Source organism: Haliotis asinina, chromosome 14 (assembly GCF_037392515.1).
Source record: "Haliotis asinina isolate JCU_RB_2024 chromosome 14, JCU_Hal_asi_v2, whole genome shotgun sequence".
In the NCBI taxonomy this organism is placed as follows: domain Eukaryota; kingdom Metazoa; phylum Mollusca; class Gastropoda; order Lepetellida; family Haliotidae; genus Haliotis; species Haliotis asinina.
Genome location: NC_090293.1, coordinates 7,512,341 through 7,533,959, shown reverse-complemented (window position 1 = coordinate 7,533,959; position 21,619 = coordinate 7,512,341). Strand labels below are relative to the sequence as shown.

Sequence of the window (21,619 nt, the reverse complement as noted above, 5' to 3'; positions counted from 1 at the left end):
GCGTGGGAACTATGGAATTCCCAACAAGTATACGATGTTTATAAATGTGCTACATACGTGTATACCGCTACTGACTGTACGTCCCTCTTCCGGTCAGAATACAGTGGAAGTCAAAAGATACCGGTAGCAATCCAAAAAGCTTTGAAGTGCATTTTCTGCATAATATAGAAATATCTTCTTGTATCTAAATAATAACGATATCTCTTAATGACCGATTACGTGATTCAAGCTAAAACTTACCCAAAAGAATTAACTGGAATCTTAGATCTTAAAACCGTTAAAGTTACTCCATCCGCGGACGTCCTGGACTACTATGGCGCCCGTCTCCATCCAGTGTTTGCAAAACTTTAATTTGCCAGTTGGCCATCAGGTCTTGTTCCTGCTTGCAGGCGCTAAAATCTACAGGCCCTGAATGAAATCTGCAGGCCCATTTCGTGAAAGTAAAACCAATATAAACATAACAGACTACACTGTACACAGCTTTAAGCTGTTTAGACAAAATCAGTAAGCGAATGCTATGACGCAGGGGGATGTTTTCAAATTTTAAAGACTGGTGTGGACATTCCCACGAGCAAAGCGCTGTAATACCAGAAAGTGAAATTAAGTACCATGATGGATCACGAATGATTCCAGACCGTGAATAAAGAGAACATTACGGGAAATACTCCAGCTGAAAAAAGAAAATTGCCAGATAATTTACCGAAACTCACCAGGGCCTGCATGTTTTTCAAATGCCGACGCGATACTGTCTCTAAACAGCATAAAATCACTCACCCCCCCCCCCCCCCCCCCCCACCCCATATATATATATATCGCGATAATGAAGATAAGATGTTGTCAAAACACTCGATATGATTCTTACGTTGTTTTTTTCTTTTTCTTTTCTTTACACACACACACACTGTGTGTGTGTGTGTGTGTGTGTATATATATATATGTATGTATGTGTATGTATGTGTGTGTGTGTGTGTGTGTGTGTAAAGAAAACAAACAAACAAAAAAAAACAATGTAAGAATCATATCGAGTGTTTTGACAAAATCTTATCCTCATTATCGCGTATTATCATGCTGACATGTCTTTTTAACAGTAATTAGCACGTCCTGTTCACAACGTGGATATAGTGGATCTATACCAAACAATAATGGTTGGGGATATATGTTAATTTTGAAATTATCAATAATGATCCACTTTTTCATTGACAGTTTGATGAAATATCAATCATATAAATACCAACATCCCTAAATTATTCGTCCAGTATATATAAGCTTATCATCGTTTGGTACAGAGTGTTCGGTTATCTCGCTGTTTGAAAACAGTACTTTAAAATGGCTGACGGCCCGCGGCAGTGAGTGCACGGATGTCCAAACTATCAACGCCAATTGAATGAAAGCCGACACGATCTTATCCACCCCACGTGCGTCGATCACGTATTTATGTAGCACGTGGGTAGCAACCACACCGAGGCCAGGTATCGTCCCCTCTCATTGAGAGCCCTGTGTGTCATTTGCGATAACCCAAGGAGCGAATGTACCGGTATAGCATAACACGCGCGTATTCTCTGAACACTAACAGCATAACACGCGAGCAGCCTGAGAGTCCCAGGGCAAAGGTCGCTGGATTCAGGACATCTGTAGTCTTTTAATCTGCAGTATAGGCCGAGAGAAAGTTGATAAATTGCTGTCCTTTTTTCGTGCAACGCAAGTGGAGAATTTGTGCTTGAATAACAACGCGTTTTTGGTCATTTATTTTCATAGTGTTAATCCAAGCTTACTTGTAGTAATGATTTTAACACCTGGTAAATTGCTAGATCTTAAGAGGTTGAGTAATGGCTTTAGCCTCCGCACGAACATGTGTTTATACTTTAATGTGTTTCTTCCATTGTAGAACGACATGAGTAATATTAACATAAAAATATTCATTGATGGCAACTGACAATATATCACAATTTTGGGATCATGAATTAGTTGGGGAAGTTGACTGTGGTTAAAATGTTCGAAAGGGAACGTGGACAGCTTATTTTCTGACATTCGACAAAAACAAACACACTTCCGATACCTTATCCCTGTTTAGGTAGGGAGTGAGATGTGTTTCACGCCACTTTGATAAGTATGCTGAATAGCAAAAGAAACGCAAACTGAAATCTCAAAAAGTAAGCGTTCTTGTTGAAAAAATGACATAAAGCCAGACTTGCATTTTTATGTTGTTGTTGTTGCTCTCCAGTATATATCAGTTGTCACAGCGTGTCAATTTGATGTGGGAGGAAAGATCGGAGAGATGCAGTGTTTCGAGTTTTACCATAAAGGTGAATCGTACGCAAGCTGATCGTCATAGACATTTTATTAGAGTGAACCACGATCATTGGTTCCTTGCGCAGGGAAGGGACACAACTCCACACAGCCCCTGTGTGTGTGTGTGTGTCTGTGTGTTTGAGAGAATATTTTTATTGGTAGTAATGCTCAGTAGATTTATCTGTTTCCTATTATGACAAACCTGTCATATAAACCATTAACAATCTCTAAATTCTGTTTCTCATTGTCGTTTCCCTTGGTTAATCTAAGAATCACACCTTGTCGTTTCCTTCACGAAGGTTCAGAATTTTCTGCTGCATTTTTGGCAAGGAATGCCTGAGCACCTGGTCGAGGTTCTAAAAGCAGAAGTACTTGCTGACGTCATTGCCTTGTGTGACTCTATCTTGTATAAGGTGAGCTAAATCATTTGAAAATCGACTAGAATTATTGCCTTCAAACATAATGCCAGAGCGAAGACTCACACATCACTATTCCAGCTGGGTGACGTTGACTTGTAAATGACATGTCTGCCCAGACAATCCAATGATATTACGAAACTATCCATGGGGTCTTGTACAATGACGCGCAAAGAACAAATTAACTTGACTATCCGATCCATCAAGTCTTTGGACCGGAACAACAGAATCATATTCTAGCCCTTAGCCTGTTGGTGATACACTGAAGCATCTAATAATGTCATGCCATGATAAAGTATAAGATAAGAAAATGTAGTCTAGAGGATTAAACATTTCTGGCCACCATGTTTCGTTTCGACTGCGAAGTGATAGGAATATTTGTTTTCAAGATAAACATTGTCTTCAGAACATGCTGTGTAACAACAGAAAGACACACTTACATTTTATTTTATTACAACCGTGCTTTCAAATGTACTTCACGCTATCTCACCCTCACCCTCAACCAGGTGCTTGTGGACGTGCTCATCCCATCCTCAATACAAGATCTACCTGACAGGTAAGAAAACATCAAAGAAACCTCCACTAGATAAACGCCTGGCAGTGATACAAACAAGCCAATATCTCCCGTCCAGCCCCATGTGGGGCCACGGCTTTGTAAGGCAACGGGTGATACCAGGCGAGGGCAAGCATCTTCTGGGCCTGCTCCGACACAACGCGAGAACGTGAGAAGTATTACTACCCCATGTTCGATCTGTATCAAGCTTAACTACTGCCATATCCTACCGACGCAACATTTTGTAGTAATTAGTCCCAGTGACAAGCTGTTAAAAATTTGTGCCTGTTCCCGAATGACCCTGCATGAAAGGATATATTTGAAGTTGGTCGCACATAATCAAAATTCCTTCGTAATTTGGGAGAGCGATCCAACAGAAATTCTTGTAACTGTCTCATTTCATGTAGCAGTATCCATCACTATTACCATCACTAGATACAGTAGAAGTAGTGGTAGTGGAGGATGTTGATGGTGATTACCTCTTTTGACGTTTTTCGAGGTTGGATTGTACATGACGAAGTTACAAATACAAGACTCATCTCATTGTGGTATGTCTGTAGTAGTTCTGTGTGAAGCTTCTCCAATAGTTGTTTGTAAATAGTTTTTTGGTCATGTTCATTACCACGAACCCTTAAATTTTAAAAAAAATGTGTTTGTCGTAATATCGGAAAGGGGACCCTGAATAGTCAGTCTACTGGGCCCCCACGCTTCCCCAACAGCGAAGTCAGTAGGGGGTACCCGCTTGTTCCGTGAAAAGGCTGTAAGACTCATTAGTATTGGAGATGCAGAGTTTGTGTGTACATCAAATTCAGTATGTAATGGGTATAGTCTAATCGTAGTCATATATGGTGTAGATGTAAAACAGGGAATGAACTGAAGTTGGTATTGCTCATGGTGTTTTAGACGTTGTGGTGGTGGTTAAATAGTGTGGGACATTATTACCAGTGCTACTGTCATGGCGCCATATCGATGCCCGACACCAACGGGTTCATGTTTAAAGGTGATACAATGCCATATATTCCTGAGTATATGATAACCATGGTTACTTTTGTCTGACCATTATGCGTCATTACCACAGTATTTGTGTATTTCATTTTTTTCAGTCTAGGATCAGAAATCAAGGTGTTCGTTAAACGTCTCCCAGTTTGGTTGGAATCGTCGCTGGAAAATGCTCCCAAGGACATCCAAGAAAGAAAACAAGAAGGTAGAACACGCGCCATTCCGCTGCATTTGTTACTTTCGTGGTTTCTTGCCTTCCTGGCTGCATCTGTTTCAGGACTGCATCTTCCTTAAGCACCACATTTCCCTCACTGTCTTCACCATCAACTCTTGATAAGCAATTGACTGCTTTTCCTTGCCCCAGTTCAGGCTCAGGACAAGTCCACACCCATTTTACAATCCTTTCTCAAATCATTTATCGCCATATAGGCACATCCTCCTGTCTGGACATATACGGTTGACCCTATCCGGGCAAATACATCGACTACAACAGTGGTGGCCCCGACACATGCTTGGTCCTGTTCGATCCCGTCACGAATTTCACAAAATTTCACATTCTGTGAAGTCAAGTATTAAAGCAATGACAGCCATTCTGTCCACTCATTGCGACAGACCGTTTAAATTTCGTCTGGTCAAAGTTAAGAGCATGTGTCCAAACTTCTGTTCTGTCAAGTGTCACATCAGTAACAGAGATGTTAGGTGAAGTATAACAACAGTGACACAGATTATGTCTTAACCGACCTCACTGTCCCTTTCAAAATCTGACCCAGAACATCTGTTAGGTGAAGCATCACAGCTATGACACAGCTCCTGTCAAACCCTCTGTCAAGAGAAGCATCACAGCTATGACACAGGTCCTGTCCAACACTCTGCCAGGTGAAGTTTCACAGCTATGACACGGATCCCGTCCTACCCTCTGTCAGGTGAAGTGTCATAGCTATGACACATCCAGTCCAACGTCTGTGAAATATGACAGATGTGACACATATCTTGCCTCACCTCGTGTCCAGTCAGATGCCACATCCGTGACTTGATGCCGAGAAGTCCTGGCGCCTGACCTGTCATTTGACTGATCCATGTCAATGTTCCATCATCTCATGTTCAATCCATTAATCCGATGGCTTATACCACCGCTGAGTCGTGTTTGGCCATTCTTTTCTTCCCCAGAACATCGGCATTGGTCCCCCAAACTAACATCATCTTCTCTCGTTCCAGTGGCACGTGGCTTTGTGTTGAGCGTCCGGAGACAGGTCTCGTTTGTTCACCTTGCGCAGGTAAACCCAGGCTATAACCTTTAAACCCTAATCAATACTGTGTCGGTTAAATAGATATCTTCCTTGGGGACAATAGTGTTTAATATCACCAATGTCATGTATATAACTCTGAATTGTGAGGAAATCGAATCTAGCAAGGGTGTGCCTACAGTTAAGGTATCAGCTGTGATTACCCATAGGAAACATCAGAGGAATATGTGGGCGTCTAACGTTCTGTCATCGAGTACAACTGACATCTCAAAAAGTAGTTTTCATTTGAAGCACAACACTTTTGTAAGGTGAAAAAAACCAGGGATTAAAGCATTCAGTCACTAACGCTTCTGTAATTTGGGTAGGTCTGTGCGTGTTGTCATTTTTCTGTCGAATGATCAAAACATGAACGTATTCTTTTTTATTGCTGCTCTGAACAGTAATGGTTTCTGGATGAAGACATTTTGTGGCAGAAATATAAGTTCAGATGATTACAAGGCAGATGGGAGTTACGTGTACGGATCAGCTGTACATTGAACCTTGTCATTATTGAATGTTTGTGATATCAAAGTTTATCACCGTAATGCTGGTACGCATGTTATAGATGTTCATCACTTTACCAGTGAAACGCACATGTAAATTGCCGACAGATAACAGTCATCTCTCTGGCGAACCTGCGGTTCGAACTCAGCATGAGCGGTTCCTGGTCGGTCTAATGGACATTAGTCAGCTCGTAACAGTTGGCTTTCTTGTAGTTTCGTGTGACCCCGTGCTGCGTCAGTATGAGTTTGCACCCAATCTTTGCTCAATATCTGTCTTATCTTGCACAGTAACTATTCCACTGATCGCGTCTTTCAGACAGTCAGTTATGGTGCGCCTATTGCCATGCAATACTCGTGTATAGTACCTGCAAATGTTCTCCATGAGAAACATACCCGTGCTCCTTGATTTCAATAAAGTATTAACGAACGAATACCGATGCACGTGGTGTTTTCCTTCCACAGCATGCTGACATGCCATTTAAATATTATTTGCAAACGGCGTCAAACAAAATCACTCACTCTGTTCTTTCAGACAGCCAGGTCGGTGCTGGTGAACCACGACTGTGTTTGTGTGATGCAGGAAGACCTCACTGACCTTGACATTGATGAACTATGCTGTCAAGTTGGCTACCATGACCCCGAGAGAGCGCATGCGTACAGGGACGCTATCTTAGAATGTAGGTACAAACACAATGCACCCAATCCTGTCCAGTTTTGTCAATCAGTGGATGGATGGATGCGGACCTCGCGTTTAACTACGGTACATGTTGTTACCTTGCCTGGGAGTCTATATAATGTATTTGAGGATTGTATACATGTTAAACGGTGGCATAGTGTCACGGTGGGCCAGAATTTTAAAGCGGATGATAAACTGTAAGTGCAATGTCCTGAATGTCATGCTCAAATCCAAGTCACCTCAACTCTTATCTGTAAAATGTTTATAACAGATGAACGTCTTCTTCAGACTTTGACGAGTTTCAAAACCTTTTGGGGAAGCAAGCACCGATAGAGGCGTACACAGAATGGATGGACAATATCATTGACAAATGTGTTCTGCAGGTGAGAGAGTCCTCAGCTATTAGGAAAAACACTTTATTTCCTAACACTTAGGTTGAGAATGCTTTTCCTCCACACAAAGCTGACATTGAACTGTCGAACGTCTTTGAGGAATCTTTAAATTCAACTGTCGCACTCTCTCCCTCTCTCGCTCACTTGAGACTATCACTGCATTCACTCTGTTCTGTTTGTCTAGACAAAGAGTCGTATTTATCCCACGGTTCCAAATTTAGAAAACGTGTCTGGCGATATGAATGTCATTAAGTGCTTGAGTGTGTCGATCAGAATAACTTCGCTATGTTTGATTTTTCACTCTTGTCTGCTGACCAGGCTGTTCTGTCGCCATGGACCATGTGATCCGTTTTGTCAATGACGTCATATCCGTTCCTTGAGTATACCCGCAAAGCGGGCTGTGGGGAATGACCGATGACTTCCTGTTCATACAGTATTGTTAGATGTTAGCTGCTTTCCGATTCGTGGGTGTTGTTGAGTGTCTGAACAAAGTACATATGTCGCAGGAACCACAGACAGTTGATTCTGGCTGACGTATTTTATTCGAAAGATGATAAACCTGTGGACCACAACAACATACTATAGGTGTTGACTGACATGGCGTGTGCTGGGCCCCTGACACATGTGGCATTTATAGAGAGTAGTCTTGCATGGGCTGCATGTGCCAAGGCCCAGGATGTACCTGTCAGACCACAAGTAAGGTGGGCTGTCTATGCTAACATCGGTGAGTGCTGAAAGTAAGGTGCAGTGTTAATGACAAAACATTTTAGCCTGTGATATGTAATCAATGCCATTTTCTTTCATTTTCAATTACAGTTTATTTATACAGTATTGACTGAAGACTGTGTACACATTCCACCATGTGTCATACAGAGTTGGTCTGTTGGACAAAGGTTAATGCGTGTTGTTCACGTTATACACATGCCTGTCAAAGCTATACTTTTACTGGTATGCATTTGGACACGTGTTAGTGAAAGCTATGCACATGCTGAACACTGGGGTGGTGGGGACGGGGTGATTCTTTGAGTGTAAACTCGTGTTGCATGATCGCCTTATTGATAACGGTGTTAGCGTCTACACCAAAACGTCGCGTCTGTTGTAATAAAGAATTCATATTTTCATATAAGTGACCCCTTTGTTCATCACCCCAACTTCTAAATTCCACTCAGAGAATACATGTACATGCTGGTCAAAGCTGGTACATGCTGGTCAAGCAAGTCGATACCGAATCACATGAAGCACGTGTTATGTCTTCTTAGACAAGTGTCGATGTTCACAACTTGCCGCCATTCACTCAGAAGTGAACGGGTATCCGGTAGGATGAGACAATGAATCCGCTTGGCGCCTCCGGATAGATACTCTTACATACTTCCAGGGGAGTTGAGACTATTCGGTTACTCGAACGCACGCTGACTGCAGTAATACTAGGTGCATTTAGCAAGCTTTAGGTATTGCTAGGCATATGCATATTTATCTGACTTGGTAATGTTGTTTTACAGCCGTGTCGAGAAAAGAAGTGTGCCTTGGAATTGGTCAGCTCCGAATTCCTGCTGCACTGGGCGCTGATTGGTTCTCTTGTGATGAGAGATCTCACTCTTAATAGTGCCTCCAGCTTTGGTAAATATTCATGATCACGACGATTTTTTTGATAAATTGTTCCTATAATAGTCATTTATTCACACACGATTCACGCCATTGTACGCATGGTATAAATGTATGACCTTGACCTTCTCAGGCTCGTTCCACCTGATCCATATGATGCTGGACGAGTATGTTTTCCTCGTGATGGAGACGCAGAATGAGATGTCACGGGATGCGCAGTTACAAAAAAGTGTGCAGAAACACATGAAGAATGCTGGTATGTTACGACATTTCTTATGAAATTATATTTTTTTTCAGATGGACAGGTTTGTTGACTTGGTTGATTCGTGTCGAACGCTGTTGACGATATGAGTCTCTCATGTATTCCACACGTCATTATATGCGGCGTTAAACAACATTCGTATGGAGGGGTCGATCGTTACAGTTGTCTGACCCACTACAAGCTGTATTCCCTAGACGTATGGAGTATGGACTCGTGATGATCGGGGTCAGACTTCATCTCCAGTAAGCCATGCTTGTTTCAAGAGACGACTAACGGCATCGGGTGGTCAAGCTGACGCGTGTCATAGAATCCCAACCGCGTAGATCGATGTTCGTGCTGTTGATCACTGGATTGTCAGGTCAAGAACTGATTATATACACACTGCCACCATATAGGTGGAATATTGCTGATTGAGGCGAAAAACTAAACTCACTCATTCGCTAGGTGAACCTATGACCGTGGTTCGGAACCACTGCTTACCCTGATTACATGGTGTTATCACCATACGAATTGTCTCCTTTTTACTCCACCATCCAGCTGACACGCTTTGTTATAACTGAAACAGTGTTCAAACTCATAGGAGTTCCTGTTGTTTTTCTGTCTATATTATGTCTTCAAGGACCACTACCATATGGTACATAGGGGCGTGGATCGTACTCCGCATGACTGAGTTTCCATGACGATATGTCCGCGACAGCTGGACTATTGTGGACGTCCGTGGAAGCGGCATTGACTCGCTTATTTTCAAAGTTGGGATTACGTCTTTTGTTGGACCATAAATCGAAATGTACACACATCAGTTGCACGTTTAAAAAAATACTTGGGATACCGAACTGACTGCTGATAAAGACACATTTGTACTTTTTCAGAAGAGATAAAGATGCACGCCAAAGTGAGGACTTCGGCAAACAAATCCCAGAATTCTCCAAAAAGCCGGAAACGGAAACACACTGAAGATCACTATGACAGCAACAGCGGTAATCTTATCATAAACATATACAACGATAGCTGGTTTGAAAAGAAATCCAAGTCTTTGTCTAAGACAAAGGAGAAATGCCTCATTCATTATCATAGAAAAATATTTTTTGTAGATTTTTTAATTAAATACTGCAATTTTGATAAATGTAGGGTATATGTACACAAGAATACATATGTACACAACCATACATATGTACACAATGTTATTCACAATAGAGAAGCTGACATCAATAAATCTTACATTTCTCCTGTCATCTGAATTGTTTTTCTGACGGTTTCAACGGTACGGACGTCCCACTTTGACGTTGCCGAATTACGGATGTCAATGGTTACTGTAAAACTTAACGTAAACACTCACTTTTCGTTACAGATGAGCATGAAACTAACCCAGTGACAGACGAAAACCGCCCATCACATCACCACATCGGTAGCTACGAACCACTAAACGGTACAGCATTTTCCAGGCCTACGCCTTCAGCTGTTTCCAGGGAGACGTCCTTCACCTTGCATGAAGACGCCACACGTGGGAATTTCAATCATACCTCATTGCCTTTGTCTCCTATTAAACACTATTCTTCTTTTAATGGAAGCACGTACGACCGCCCGTCATACTTGCCCCAGTTTGGTCTCAACACTTACAGTGATTACGTCACACATAACAATGCATTTACGTCATCACGGGTCCAGACGTATCCAGATTCTCATGCGCATGCTCAGACATTTCCCTCTGTGCCAATGACATCAGGTTTGGCTCACAGCCCAGGTTCCTATTGGTCAGAAGGTCGAACTCATCCGGCCTTCACCACTGACCCCTACGGTCAGTACAACTACAATAACATAGCTCCGCCATACGACAGCTACAAGAAAGGTTCGTTCATACGAGGGAGCGTTTATCAGGAGTCTTTCAACCGGTCGGCATTTGACTCGGCGAGAGGATACTACTCTAGACCACAAGATAACTTTCAAGGTTTGTATATAATCCTTTATCTTGTCTCACACATCTACGTTGTTTGGCTGAGCCAATCAATGTAACCCTCTGGAACTGTGGGAATTCGTCTGTACTGCGTGTTAGTAGAGTTTGCCTAACTCCAATACCCGTGCCCCAAACAGTTCGAAACTAACGTAAGACAACATAAGATTAACAAAAGTTCAGTAAGGTAAATACATTGTTTACTGCTCCGTCGGGGCCCATGGGTTGATGTACCCTCTATGTGTGTTTACATAGAGAGTACATGAACCCATGTCCCCCTCGTGACCAGCACACATATAACCCATGTAATGAGTGGGTTGGGTTTTACGCGGCTTTTAGCAATATTGGAAAAATCACGGCTGGATACCCCAAGAAATGGTGAGGGTGAGGTCTATCTATCTGCAAACTAATTTGTCTAAATAATTCACGAAAAGGATCAGATGGGACACACTTTATTTTTCTGCATAAAAGTGCTAAATCATTTTTTACCATTCGAAATAAGGATAGTTCCACTTTAGTATTATTTGTTTCAAATCCTTTGTTTAATGATCGGGCTTCAGACAACCGCTAGTCTACCCCATCTTCCCTCGCATGTTACATTTTCAGTACCTGCAGAGATCAGTTGAATGCATTTGAAAATGTTACGTTGCTGTGTATTTCCAGTAGCGTCTTCACTACCCGTGGGGTCTTATGGCGGTAACTTCATGGAGATCGCCCCTACAGGAGGCCAGTATGGCAGGCAGGAAAGCGTGGTCTACCAGGACGATATGTACTCCACCGGCACGGGCTTCACCAGCTTCGGCAAAACCTACCTCACCGCAGCGCCATTCAGATAGTGCGTGGACAGACACAGTGGTGCGTCTGGACCGCTGATTTTGACAGTTGAGGACAGTGCGTGGACAGACACAGTGGTGCGTCTGGACCGCTGGTTTTGACAGTTGAGCACAGTGCGTGGACAGACACAGTGGTGCGTCTGGACTGCTGGTTTTGACAGTTGAGGATAGCGCGTGGACAGACACAGTGGTGCGTCTGGACCGCTGGTTTTGACGGCTGAGGAAAGTGCGTGGATAGCTAAGATGACATGTACTTTCACCTCATATGTTCATATGTGTGGATAGACGATGTGGCGAGGCAAGACGGCGGGTGCTAACATTTTGGAATGGTGCGCAGACAGTTTAGACTGACCGATAAGAACTGAGAATATTGTGTCGGCAGACGCAGTGGCATGTCTTTACTGGAGCATTTGTTTTGAGGTGTCCGGACCGCAGGTGCTGACAGACAAACATGGCCCATGGACAATTCAAATGGCTTCTCTACACCGAAGATGTTGACAAATGTGGACAGACCCTGTGCAGTAGTTGAGTTCGGATGTCTTCTGCAAATATCGACAATTCAGAAAAGGACAGGCAGAGTAGTGGGCTTCAACCCCAAACGTTGACAGTTGAGAAACGTTCGTATGTGACTGAGGCCTTACGATGTGATGTGGTGTGAAGCTGACAGTTGAGAATAGTTTATGGACAGACGAAGTGGTGTCTGTACCAGATGGCAGGTATGAAGTCATGCAGAAGAGGCCATGTCTTGACAAGAGGTGGGAAACACGTGCAGAAGCAATCACGACTACAACCGTATACTATCGATATTTGTGAAGGCGCAACTCTGTCTACATGGCATGCTGGTCAGGGCAATGTCAAGTGTGCAGTTCCTATACTGTACACGTGTTGGTGCCACCTAAACGGCAGGTGTGAACGTTTGTGACGTTCTGTACGTTCTGGCTACGAGGGGTCGCACAGTGTTGTATATTGTCAGACGGTCTCTAGCGCTCTTTCATCACTGATGCAGATGATCACTTGATTGTCTGGTTCAGACTCGACTTACTTACAGACCGCCGCCATATTGCTGGAACATTACTGAGTGCGGCGTTACATAACTATCAGTCAGTTAATCAATCAATCGATCTTACATCACAGGTACCGCCGCACACTGGTATCCCCCACGGCTGAATGGTGACGTAGGCGGTGAGTTCCCCGCCTAGGGCGGATATCCGTTACTGACGATCATATGGAGTTGTTAAAGAGTAGCGAAATCTCCCTCTCACACACCTTGTTAAAGTGTAAACGCAATGGCTCATACCAACAGCTGTTTCCAGGGTTCACTTCGACCTTTGATAGCTTGATACTGTCACCAATAGTTTGGTGGTTGCCAGAAACAATGACGCACAGGTGTTAAAATACTATCTGGTGGAGCAGCTCCACAGCTGGATATCATTACCAGCGATGTTTATGTTTTTCAAAGGACCTGGGACCCAATGCACAAACCCCCGTGTGTGATAAGATGGTAATGCGCACTGAATTAGAAATAATTAAAAAATTGGGGGAAATAAATGACAAATGGTAAATTTCCAATGCAGACATTTGGTGAAATGTCTCAGACTCATGACTGTGTAAATCTCGTCTTTATGGACGAAACAGGCTTCTAAAATATCGTGTGGAATGACAAAGTAACAAGTCGTGGAGTAGTACCTTAACCAGTCATACCTATCGGATTCCCAGCTATATCATCTGTAAGGCAGGTTTTCCAGAGTGCTGGGCTCCAATCGAATCAGGTGTCATGGTATGTGTATTTTAGCAAATGGATTCACTGCTATTACATCGGTGTCTTGAAATTAACGTTGTGACGACGTCACTTGATAAATGATTTTCAAACGCGTACCTGTCTCCTTCTGACATTCCAGTCCAAACCGTGAATTGGACCTTGTTACAGGGAATGGGTACAGTTCTTATTCCTTTCCAGGAGAGGCGAAACAGGTCAGAAATCAACTCTAGAAAAAGTGCATCAATTCTAAACAGAAAATTGCCCTTCAGTCAACTAAAGGGTGAAACAACTAGATGATGTGTTCATCTGATTATTTTACATGTCGGGTCGAATATTTGAATTCCTGGAGAGGGAGGACCTAAGATTTTGAAAAAATATTTTCTTCCCACAAATGCTATATTTATTTTGATATTCACCAGCAGTAAGTCGTACAGCCTACACGCCGGTCGTTGTGAAAATAGTGTGCTGTGAACATCCTTTCAGAGAATACACAGTATATGTGGAAGCAATAGTTGAGCGCTAAACGGTTCATTGGTAAGGTCTCCGGTGCATCGCGTTGCCACAGCAACGCAGTCTCTACTCACTGCTTCAATGGCGCTCAGCAGAGTAAGGCTATATTTGGTGTATGTGAGTTGTAAGCAGCATGTAATAAACCGACTAAAATGGACATGCGTCAATACACCAGTGGGCGTATACACGAGTCGGAGAGTCAACAAAACTATTGACGACCATGCAACGTATGATTGTGTCAAGAGTCACCAACGTGGACACTCACTGAGACCGACAGAGGGGTCCGGAAAACTACTTCAGAAAGACTGTGTTGTTAACATTTGTCATGGGTGTAACTGTATGCACAAGACCCGAGTCTTGTGACGTGCCCGAGACTCTCCCTATATTCTTGCCAGAGTGGATGAGTAACCCTGCGGTTACCTGAGAATGAGATGAATTGAATGACTTTCTCCCAATGGCAAATACATGTTGTTTGTTGTGATCATATTACCAAGTGTTTCACGTGTCAGGTTCTGTATATTTGTACTAGGTATTTATATATGTCAAGGATTGCATGTCACCCATGGATTCCAAAATAAAATAATACACAGTTATAATATGTTTGATTTTTGTAGGTGTTTGATGAGCGAAGGGCTATCGCTGTTTTCCGGAACTCAATTTCCGGTGACTGTTAGAGAAGTTCAAGCCAAAAACTGATAACTATAATGTCCTGTGAAAAACGGTCTCTCTTAAGTACGGGTACAAAGAGTGTAGGACAGAGGTGCACTGGGCCCGAAGACTAAGCAGCGAGAATGCCGCGGTTACACGTTACATCTTGGACTGATAAGACACTTCGCATGTTGCAGGACTCTCGTCCAGGATATGACCAGGAGAGTCCTCTAGGGCACTCAACCTCAAAACCGCTGATCTTCTCCACGAAATGGAGGTGCTAATTAGGGTGCTAATGTTTTCATATCCATAAAGAGCTGTATCCTGTTAGTGTGATGCTGATGAAGGGACTAAGATGAACTGAACAATTTGCCAGTCCAAGACTTGCAGGAGGAGCTGAGTCTTACAACCAACATCAAAACAAAGACAAAGTCACGTGAATAATTGTTTATCACAGCAGATGATATTGGTGAAAACACATCTATGTACATATAGCTTTATTCATTGTGTGATATCAGATACTTATATATGAAAGCATGTGATGAATAAAATACAAAAATGAGACAAAAATGGACCCATTTCACTACGTACCGAAACACATCCTCTTGGCTCCAAGATTCTATATAGGTCTCTTAATACTGTCACCGGGACATATCCTGGCTGACGGCTTCAAGTGAATAAGTTTGGTTCAATGCACTTTGAGTAGTGCTCTAGTTAGATCAGGGAAAGTTAGATTGATGTGTGAGGCAAGCCTAATGGGATGCAGATCTTTTTACATTTACAACTTTCGTGAATGTTACGACTATGGGTTTGGTACTTAACCTAACTACATCATCAGGGTGTACCAGGCGTGTACCCATGATCATCAGATTCTGGTGTGGCTGTGAGACTTAACTCTACACAGCACTTTTGATCTCATTAGTTTCCAGTTTTCCATCGACTGATTTAAAGTTTTCTACATATATATGCTAAGCCTCCCATGCATTTGAGCATTGCACATATACGTGGCAATGTAAATCTTGCAGTACAAAATCTTGTTACAATGTTCCTCTGTCTCTTGATGCTAAATCAGTGAAAAGAAGGATGAGGCACAAGAACACTTGTGGGCCCAAATGAACTGCATAACTGGAGAAATTAGGAATGGCAACAGTTATCAGATGAATTCAAATATCGTACAATCAGAGGCATTTTGTATAACTTAAACATACTCTGGTTTACCATACCATGTTTTTTTTTGTTTTTTTTTTGTTTTCCTACCTGTAGTAAAGTGAAATATTTAGTACTGCTGAGGATCATGTAGAGTAATGAATGGTGCAGCATACTGATAAATCATCACTTTCACTGCTGGAGTGAGCGAGTGAGTGAGTAAGTGAGTGAGTGAGTGAGTGAGTGAGTGAGTGAGTATTAATACTATTATGTTGCTTTTGGCAACAATCCTGGAATTTCATGGCAAGGGACACCAGAAATGGGCTTCACACAAATGTTGGGAAACAAACCCAGTCTTCAGAGTGATCAGCAAACACTGGGCTAACCATTTGTCTTGTCTAAAAATTTGATTTCAAGGAATATCTTCATGCATCTCTCATGGAATAATATATAAGTTTGTCTGTGTTCTTTCCCAACATTTGCTCTTACCTGTGCTTACACATCCCTACATAGAACATCACAGAATGTAGGTCTGATGCTTAAATGTGTCCAAAGTGATACTCATTTTTTCCAAGCAGACGTTTTAAGAACATCCGCGTATGTTGGTGACATGGTAAACATGGGGTGTAGAATGAGTGATTAATGAAAACAGAGCTTCTCAGCTTAGTTTGGATCTACTTTTGTTCATCAAAAACCTACTGGAGATATATGAAAGGACACATTTCACTAATATGAATACATTAAGTGTAGTAACTGTCATCGTAGTCCACGTTTCTAGTTACTTAAACTTTGCCATTTGTAAAGGCTAATGAGGCTTTTACAATACCTTGTTGCTATCTGGTGAAGTGTTGGGGAAGCTTGTTCATTATCACAAAGCATGGGAGCATGATAACACATTGCAATAATCAATATTAGCTATACAAAAAGCAACAGTGAGATAACCTGTTAAATAATAATTTCTCTAACAACAGCCATTTTTATACATGCTCTACATTCACATGTGATATTATTGAAGAACTAAAACGTGCAGATAATTTGCTTGTTTAAAGCTGCACTTACAAATACAACAGCTATATAATGGTGGTCTCTAGATCTAGAGTTAACCCTTTGTGATTATTCATGGACTAGGATAGAGGTTATTACATCATTGATCTGACCTTTATCTCTTAATCCTTTATAAGTCTTCTTGTTAAACATGAACTTTCTGTTCAGAAATTGCAAAATACACTTGGTTTGACAGGTCCTTGAATTATGCAAAGTTCATTCAGATGTTCCTGTAAAACCTGTCATCCAAGTAACTTAAGCAAACGTGGACATCAAACTGATAAGAATTACAAATATGCATTAACTGATCTCAAAGAAGAGTCACTATGTATCCATTATGCTTGTGTATATATATGGTACTGTATTCCTCAACACTTACTTCCACTACAATTTGAACTAGATACCAATAGGGTCAATAGTATACATTTTGTACGAGCTATCTTATCACATAAAAATTCACAAATTATCATCACCTTATCAGCTCAATGTTAATGATCAATTTTTCTGTATGTCACGACTCAACTTAAGTCAACAGTCAAGTAGGTGTTCCAAGTTAAAAACAAAAGTTAGCAGAATTTAGGAAACCATCCATCTGGAATCTTTATTCGAAGTTCCTAAGAACACCTACCTGTGGTAGAAACATCAGGAGAGGTGTGTAGACTTTGCAAACATTGTAGCAAATCCCAAACATGACATATGCTGCATTTGACCAGTTTCTAAATGGCATTATGTAATCATAGCTTTCGACCATGGGAGCTGTGTCAATTCACACTTATCAGAGGGGTACACAAAGTACACAGTCTAGGCTACCAGTTGTCCGACTTTCATTTTGTGGAGGTCACAGTGGCTGAGCGGGCTAGGCGGCTGACTTTGTGTGCTGGTGATTAGGTGAAAGACTCTGAGGGTGTGGGTTTGAATCTGGATGGGACAGTACTAGAATTTGCACTTTATTAAGAAAGTGAAATCCCAAATATGACATGTTGTTATGATTGTAGCCAGGAGGAGATGGACAAGCATGTTGTAAAACCTAATTTTACTGATGCAGTTTTCAGATGAGTCAATCCATGGAGTGAGTGAGTTTAGTTTTATGCCACACTGAGCAATATTCCAGCTATATGGTTGTGATCTGTAAATAATGTACATGCTTTGAACAGACAATCCAGTGATCAACAGCATGAACATCGATCTGCGCTGTTGGGAACTGATGACATGTATCAACATAGTTGGTGAGCCTGACCACCCAATCCCATTAGTTGGGCTAATGCAGTGACATACAGACAATTGATATTAAACAGTGAATGGATGAGGAGACAACTACAGTTACAAGTTTATCAAGCTACATTTCACGTCTTAATGGATCTGATATCATGGTTGTATCACTGATACTATTTATAAATAAACTGGGTAGGATATAAAATTATAAAGTGTTTCACAAAAACATGACATTGGATCTATTACACAGACTCAACTGTACTTTCGTTTGAAACATGTTTCATTAACAATAGTAAGATGAACATTGGTAACATAATGGTCAAGTTTTAATGAACTAGAACTGAACTTTAAGTCAGGGTATACTTTTAAACAAACACTTGAAAGGGAATTATTGTTTTTTTGTTTGTTTGTTTTTTTAAAAAAAAACAAAAAAACATACTCAGTAAGACAACATACATACTTCTAAATCAGGTGTACAAAGCATACTTTCCAGTTAACATCACATATGCTCTGTTCTGAATTTCTTCAGTGAAAAAAAAAGTAAGGCCAATATTGTCAAAAGTTTCAAATCGGTTGTTCTTAGCAAATTGAATATCACTTCATGGTAAAACAAACACAACATAAATTGATTAAAATTGGGGTAATTATTGCATATATGGGAACCTGAATAAGATGAAAATAGGCCCCAGAAAGATTTCCATGACTGACAGTAAAATGCTCATCCATCAACAGCACGATACATGTCTTATCTCTGTACATCATTGTTATATACACTGACAGGAGACACACAACACAATCAGGAGCTCTGCATAGTTGAACATGATATGATGACAATACATCGTGACACTGACACAACATGTGTATTATGATTGGTGAACTGTACAGCATGTATGTTAACTATCCCTGGGAGCACTGGCAATGGACATCTGGAAGATGCAACTCATATGAGGATTTGGACTCTTCTTTGATTTGGACTTTTCTTACAGGACATTCATGTTGGAAAATTAAAAAGGGAAACACACATGATCACGTTTGCACTAAGACTACTTTCTTCAGTGACTGATTCTAATCAATTTGGTGTGTTCTATAAATCAACTAGCACACTGGGTGAGTTCAAGAAAGTAACCTTAGCACTTTCACTGTCAAAACTCCTATATTTTAGCATTAGCATACAATGGATGTAGTGTTTTTAAAAAATCAAGGCCCCGGTCGTCCCTAATCCCATTCCACGATTGCATATACTATTACTGAGTTGCATGTAAAATTTCATGAAAATCAGTTGAATAGTGGACTTTCGAGATATGGACTTTGAAGTGAGCATGGGGTCAGTCAGGGGAAAGGTTTTTGGTTGTTAAGTATTGAAGACAATGTTTTCCACCTGGACTTTGAAACAGAGAAACAATCGATGTCAGGGCGAGCCGCACACTTTGAGGTACCAAGACGTTACAGCTAAGAGAACTATCATTACTGGAACCTCAAAATTTGTGGGGCACCCCGAGCTTCAGCAAACCCAAATGCCATGGAACATAAAAAGGCCCACCTCAGGAAACACCTACTTGAGATTCCAGAAGAAATCAAGATTGACGTTTGTTTCTCAAACATAGAGAACCTGTATGACAACGACTGCGTTTTTGGAGCATTCAACACAAACTGCTCCTCGACAGATTGGCAGACAAATGTCCATGTGAGAAGAAAGATTCTTGTACCATCCAGCAGCTAGTGGGAAAGAAGAGCCAACACAGGGATATCGGAACAGTATTCGGCACACACCGCTGTCTGACTACGTCTGGCCCAAGGACATGGAAGCGTCAGCGCCCCTGTTCAATGAACACCAAAAAGCTGCAGACGTTTTCAGAGGGAATCTACACATACAAAATGTATGCCATAGCTAAACATAAACGTGCTCGATTGCTTCTACTCGACTGGCTGGTGACTACTGGAGAAATGATTGCAGTGTATGGCTACAAGATCCTTGAAACACTTCGAGACACTGGCGGAAAAGAACGCCACCGACTGGTGGGTGGACCGATGCTGTCAGGGGTTCAACAGCGTTCGACTGGACATGAAGATGGGGATGATCCTGGAGTTGAAAGACCTGGACATCTCGACCGTGGAAGAGTTAAAGGACGATTGGCCCATACTGAGAGTGCGATACGAGATCTTCGTGATGATAAAAAAACCACTGAGAGCACTTCAGGAAACACCTGGAGCTATTGAAGAACCAGCCCCCTATTCACTTCAAAGTCCCTATCTAAAAAACTATTCGACCAATTTTCATCAATCTTACATGCAACTCAGTAGTAGTAGACACAATGGTGGAACAGATTAGGGAGGACCTAGTTCCATTCCAGTATTGTGTATACTACTGATCACATTCTTATGAGCTGGATCAATTCAAAGTATAAACCTTAACACTACTGCTCTTCTCTCTCCTACACTTCAGAACAGGTTTACAATAATTCTAGAGGTAAGATTACAAAATGACTTTGGACAATGAACACATCTAACAGTAAACCAAAACAACTTTCGTCTCAGCTGTATATACCAAAACACAACAACTGAGATGCACCTTCTCTGCTAGGCTTACTAATGTACGAGAGCTGAATGTAGTTTGTAACATGATACAACCCAAATAAATCAGTGTATCTGACTTGCTAGTGTATCATGATACAATATCATGGATATATCTGTACACAACAAGCTATATTAACACCTGTACTCTGCAACATTGCTTGGTACACAGTGTGTAACCAATCATCAGCCAAACACTGTGTAGACATGTTTTGGCATACACCTCTATATCGTTTTATACATGTGACAATCACTACATAACATGGCAGTTGGTATGTACTGTTACATAGCTTAGCTCATCAGACACCAACTTTGAGACTAAAATCTTATCATATATAACACTGTATAGAGACAGTGCTCGGCTACACTGCTTTGTATATCTACAACTATCTACACTACTGTGTTGCTAACACTGCAAGGAGGTTGATATCGGTGTACTCTTCTACACTGCATGTACTTCTGACACAACATGCTAATTATTTTATCATCAGACTAACCCTGTATGGAGATTAGTGGCAAACTACTCTGCTACACTACTTGTACATCTGATACTGCCTAGCTTACAACTATCATCATGCTAACACTGTGGGGAGATTCTGATACTGTCCCTACAGAAGCATCATTTGATATCAACAGTATTTTATATTCATACTACTGGAAAGAACTGGCTATATCAGGTAAGTATGGAAACATCAGTACTCTCAGTGCTAATATATTGAACAGTATCATAAGTAACATTTCTACAATTCCTGTCCTATTAGTTCCCTTAATCCATAATATACAATAGGCTAAATATAAAATATGACATGTTTCTCGGGCATCGGAGCGTCACTTTTATTTGTGCGTGTGACAATTTTTCATCACCATTTGAAAAAAATAATTTTGTCTTGGACGCATCCTGATCATCCATTTGTCCACTATAAGAATGAATGTATGTAAGAGCGAGTGTCACTGAATCTACAACTCAATGACC

General features: G+C 41.4%; 1 protein-coding gene across 1 annotated transcript in view; it reads left to right on the top strand.

The window, feature by feature from the left end:
- LOC137262057 (DNA-binding protein RFX6-like) overlaps positions 1–11,759 on the top strand; it is a 37,898-nt gene extending 26,139 nt beyond the window's left edge. The window contains exons 9-19 of the mRNA XM_067799845.1: positions 2,589–2,702; positions 3,212–3,261; positions 4,362–4,462; positions 5,473–5,531; positions 6,576–6,720; positions 7,008–7,102; positions 8,611–8,728; positions 8,847–8,969; positions 9,845–9,949; positions 10,324–10,920; positions 11,587–11,759. Of these exons, the coding sequence (XP_067655946.1) occupies positions 2,589–2,702; positions 3,212–3,261; positions 4,362–4,462; positions 5,473–5,531; positions 6,576–6,720; positions 7,008–7,102; positions 8,611–8,728; positions 8,847–8,969; positions 9,845–9,949; positions 10,324–10,920; positions 11,587–11,759 (1,680 nt within the window). The remainder of the gene's footprint in view (positions 1–2,588; positions 2,703–3,211; positions 3,262–4,361; positions 4,463–5,472; positions 5,532–6,575; positions 6,721–7,007; positions 7,103–8,610; positions 8,729–8,846; positions 8,970–9,844; positions 9,950–10,323; positions 10,921–11,586) is intronic.
- Positions 11,760–21,619: the final 9,860 nt, after the last annotated feature.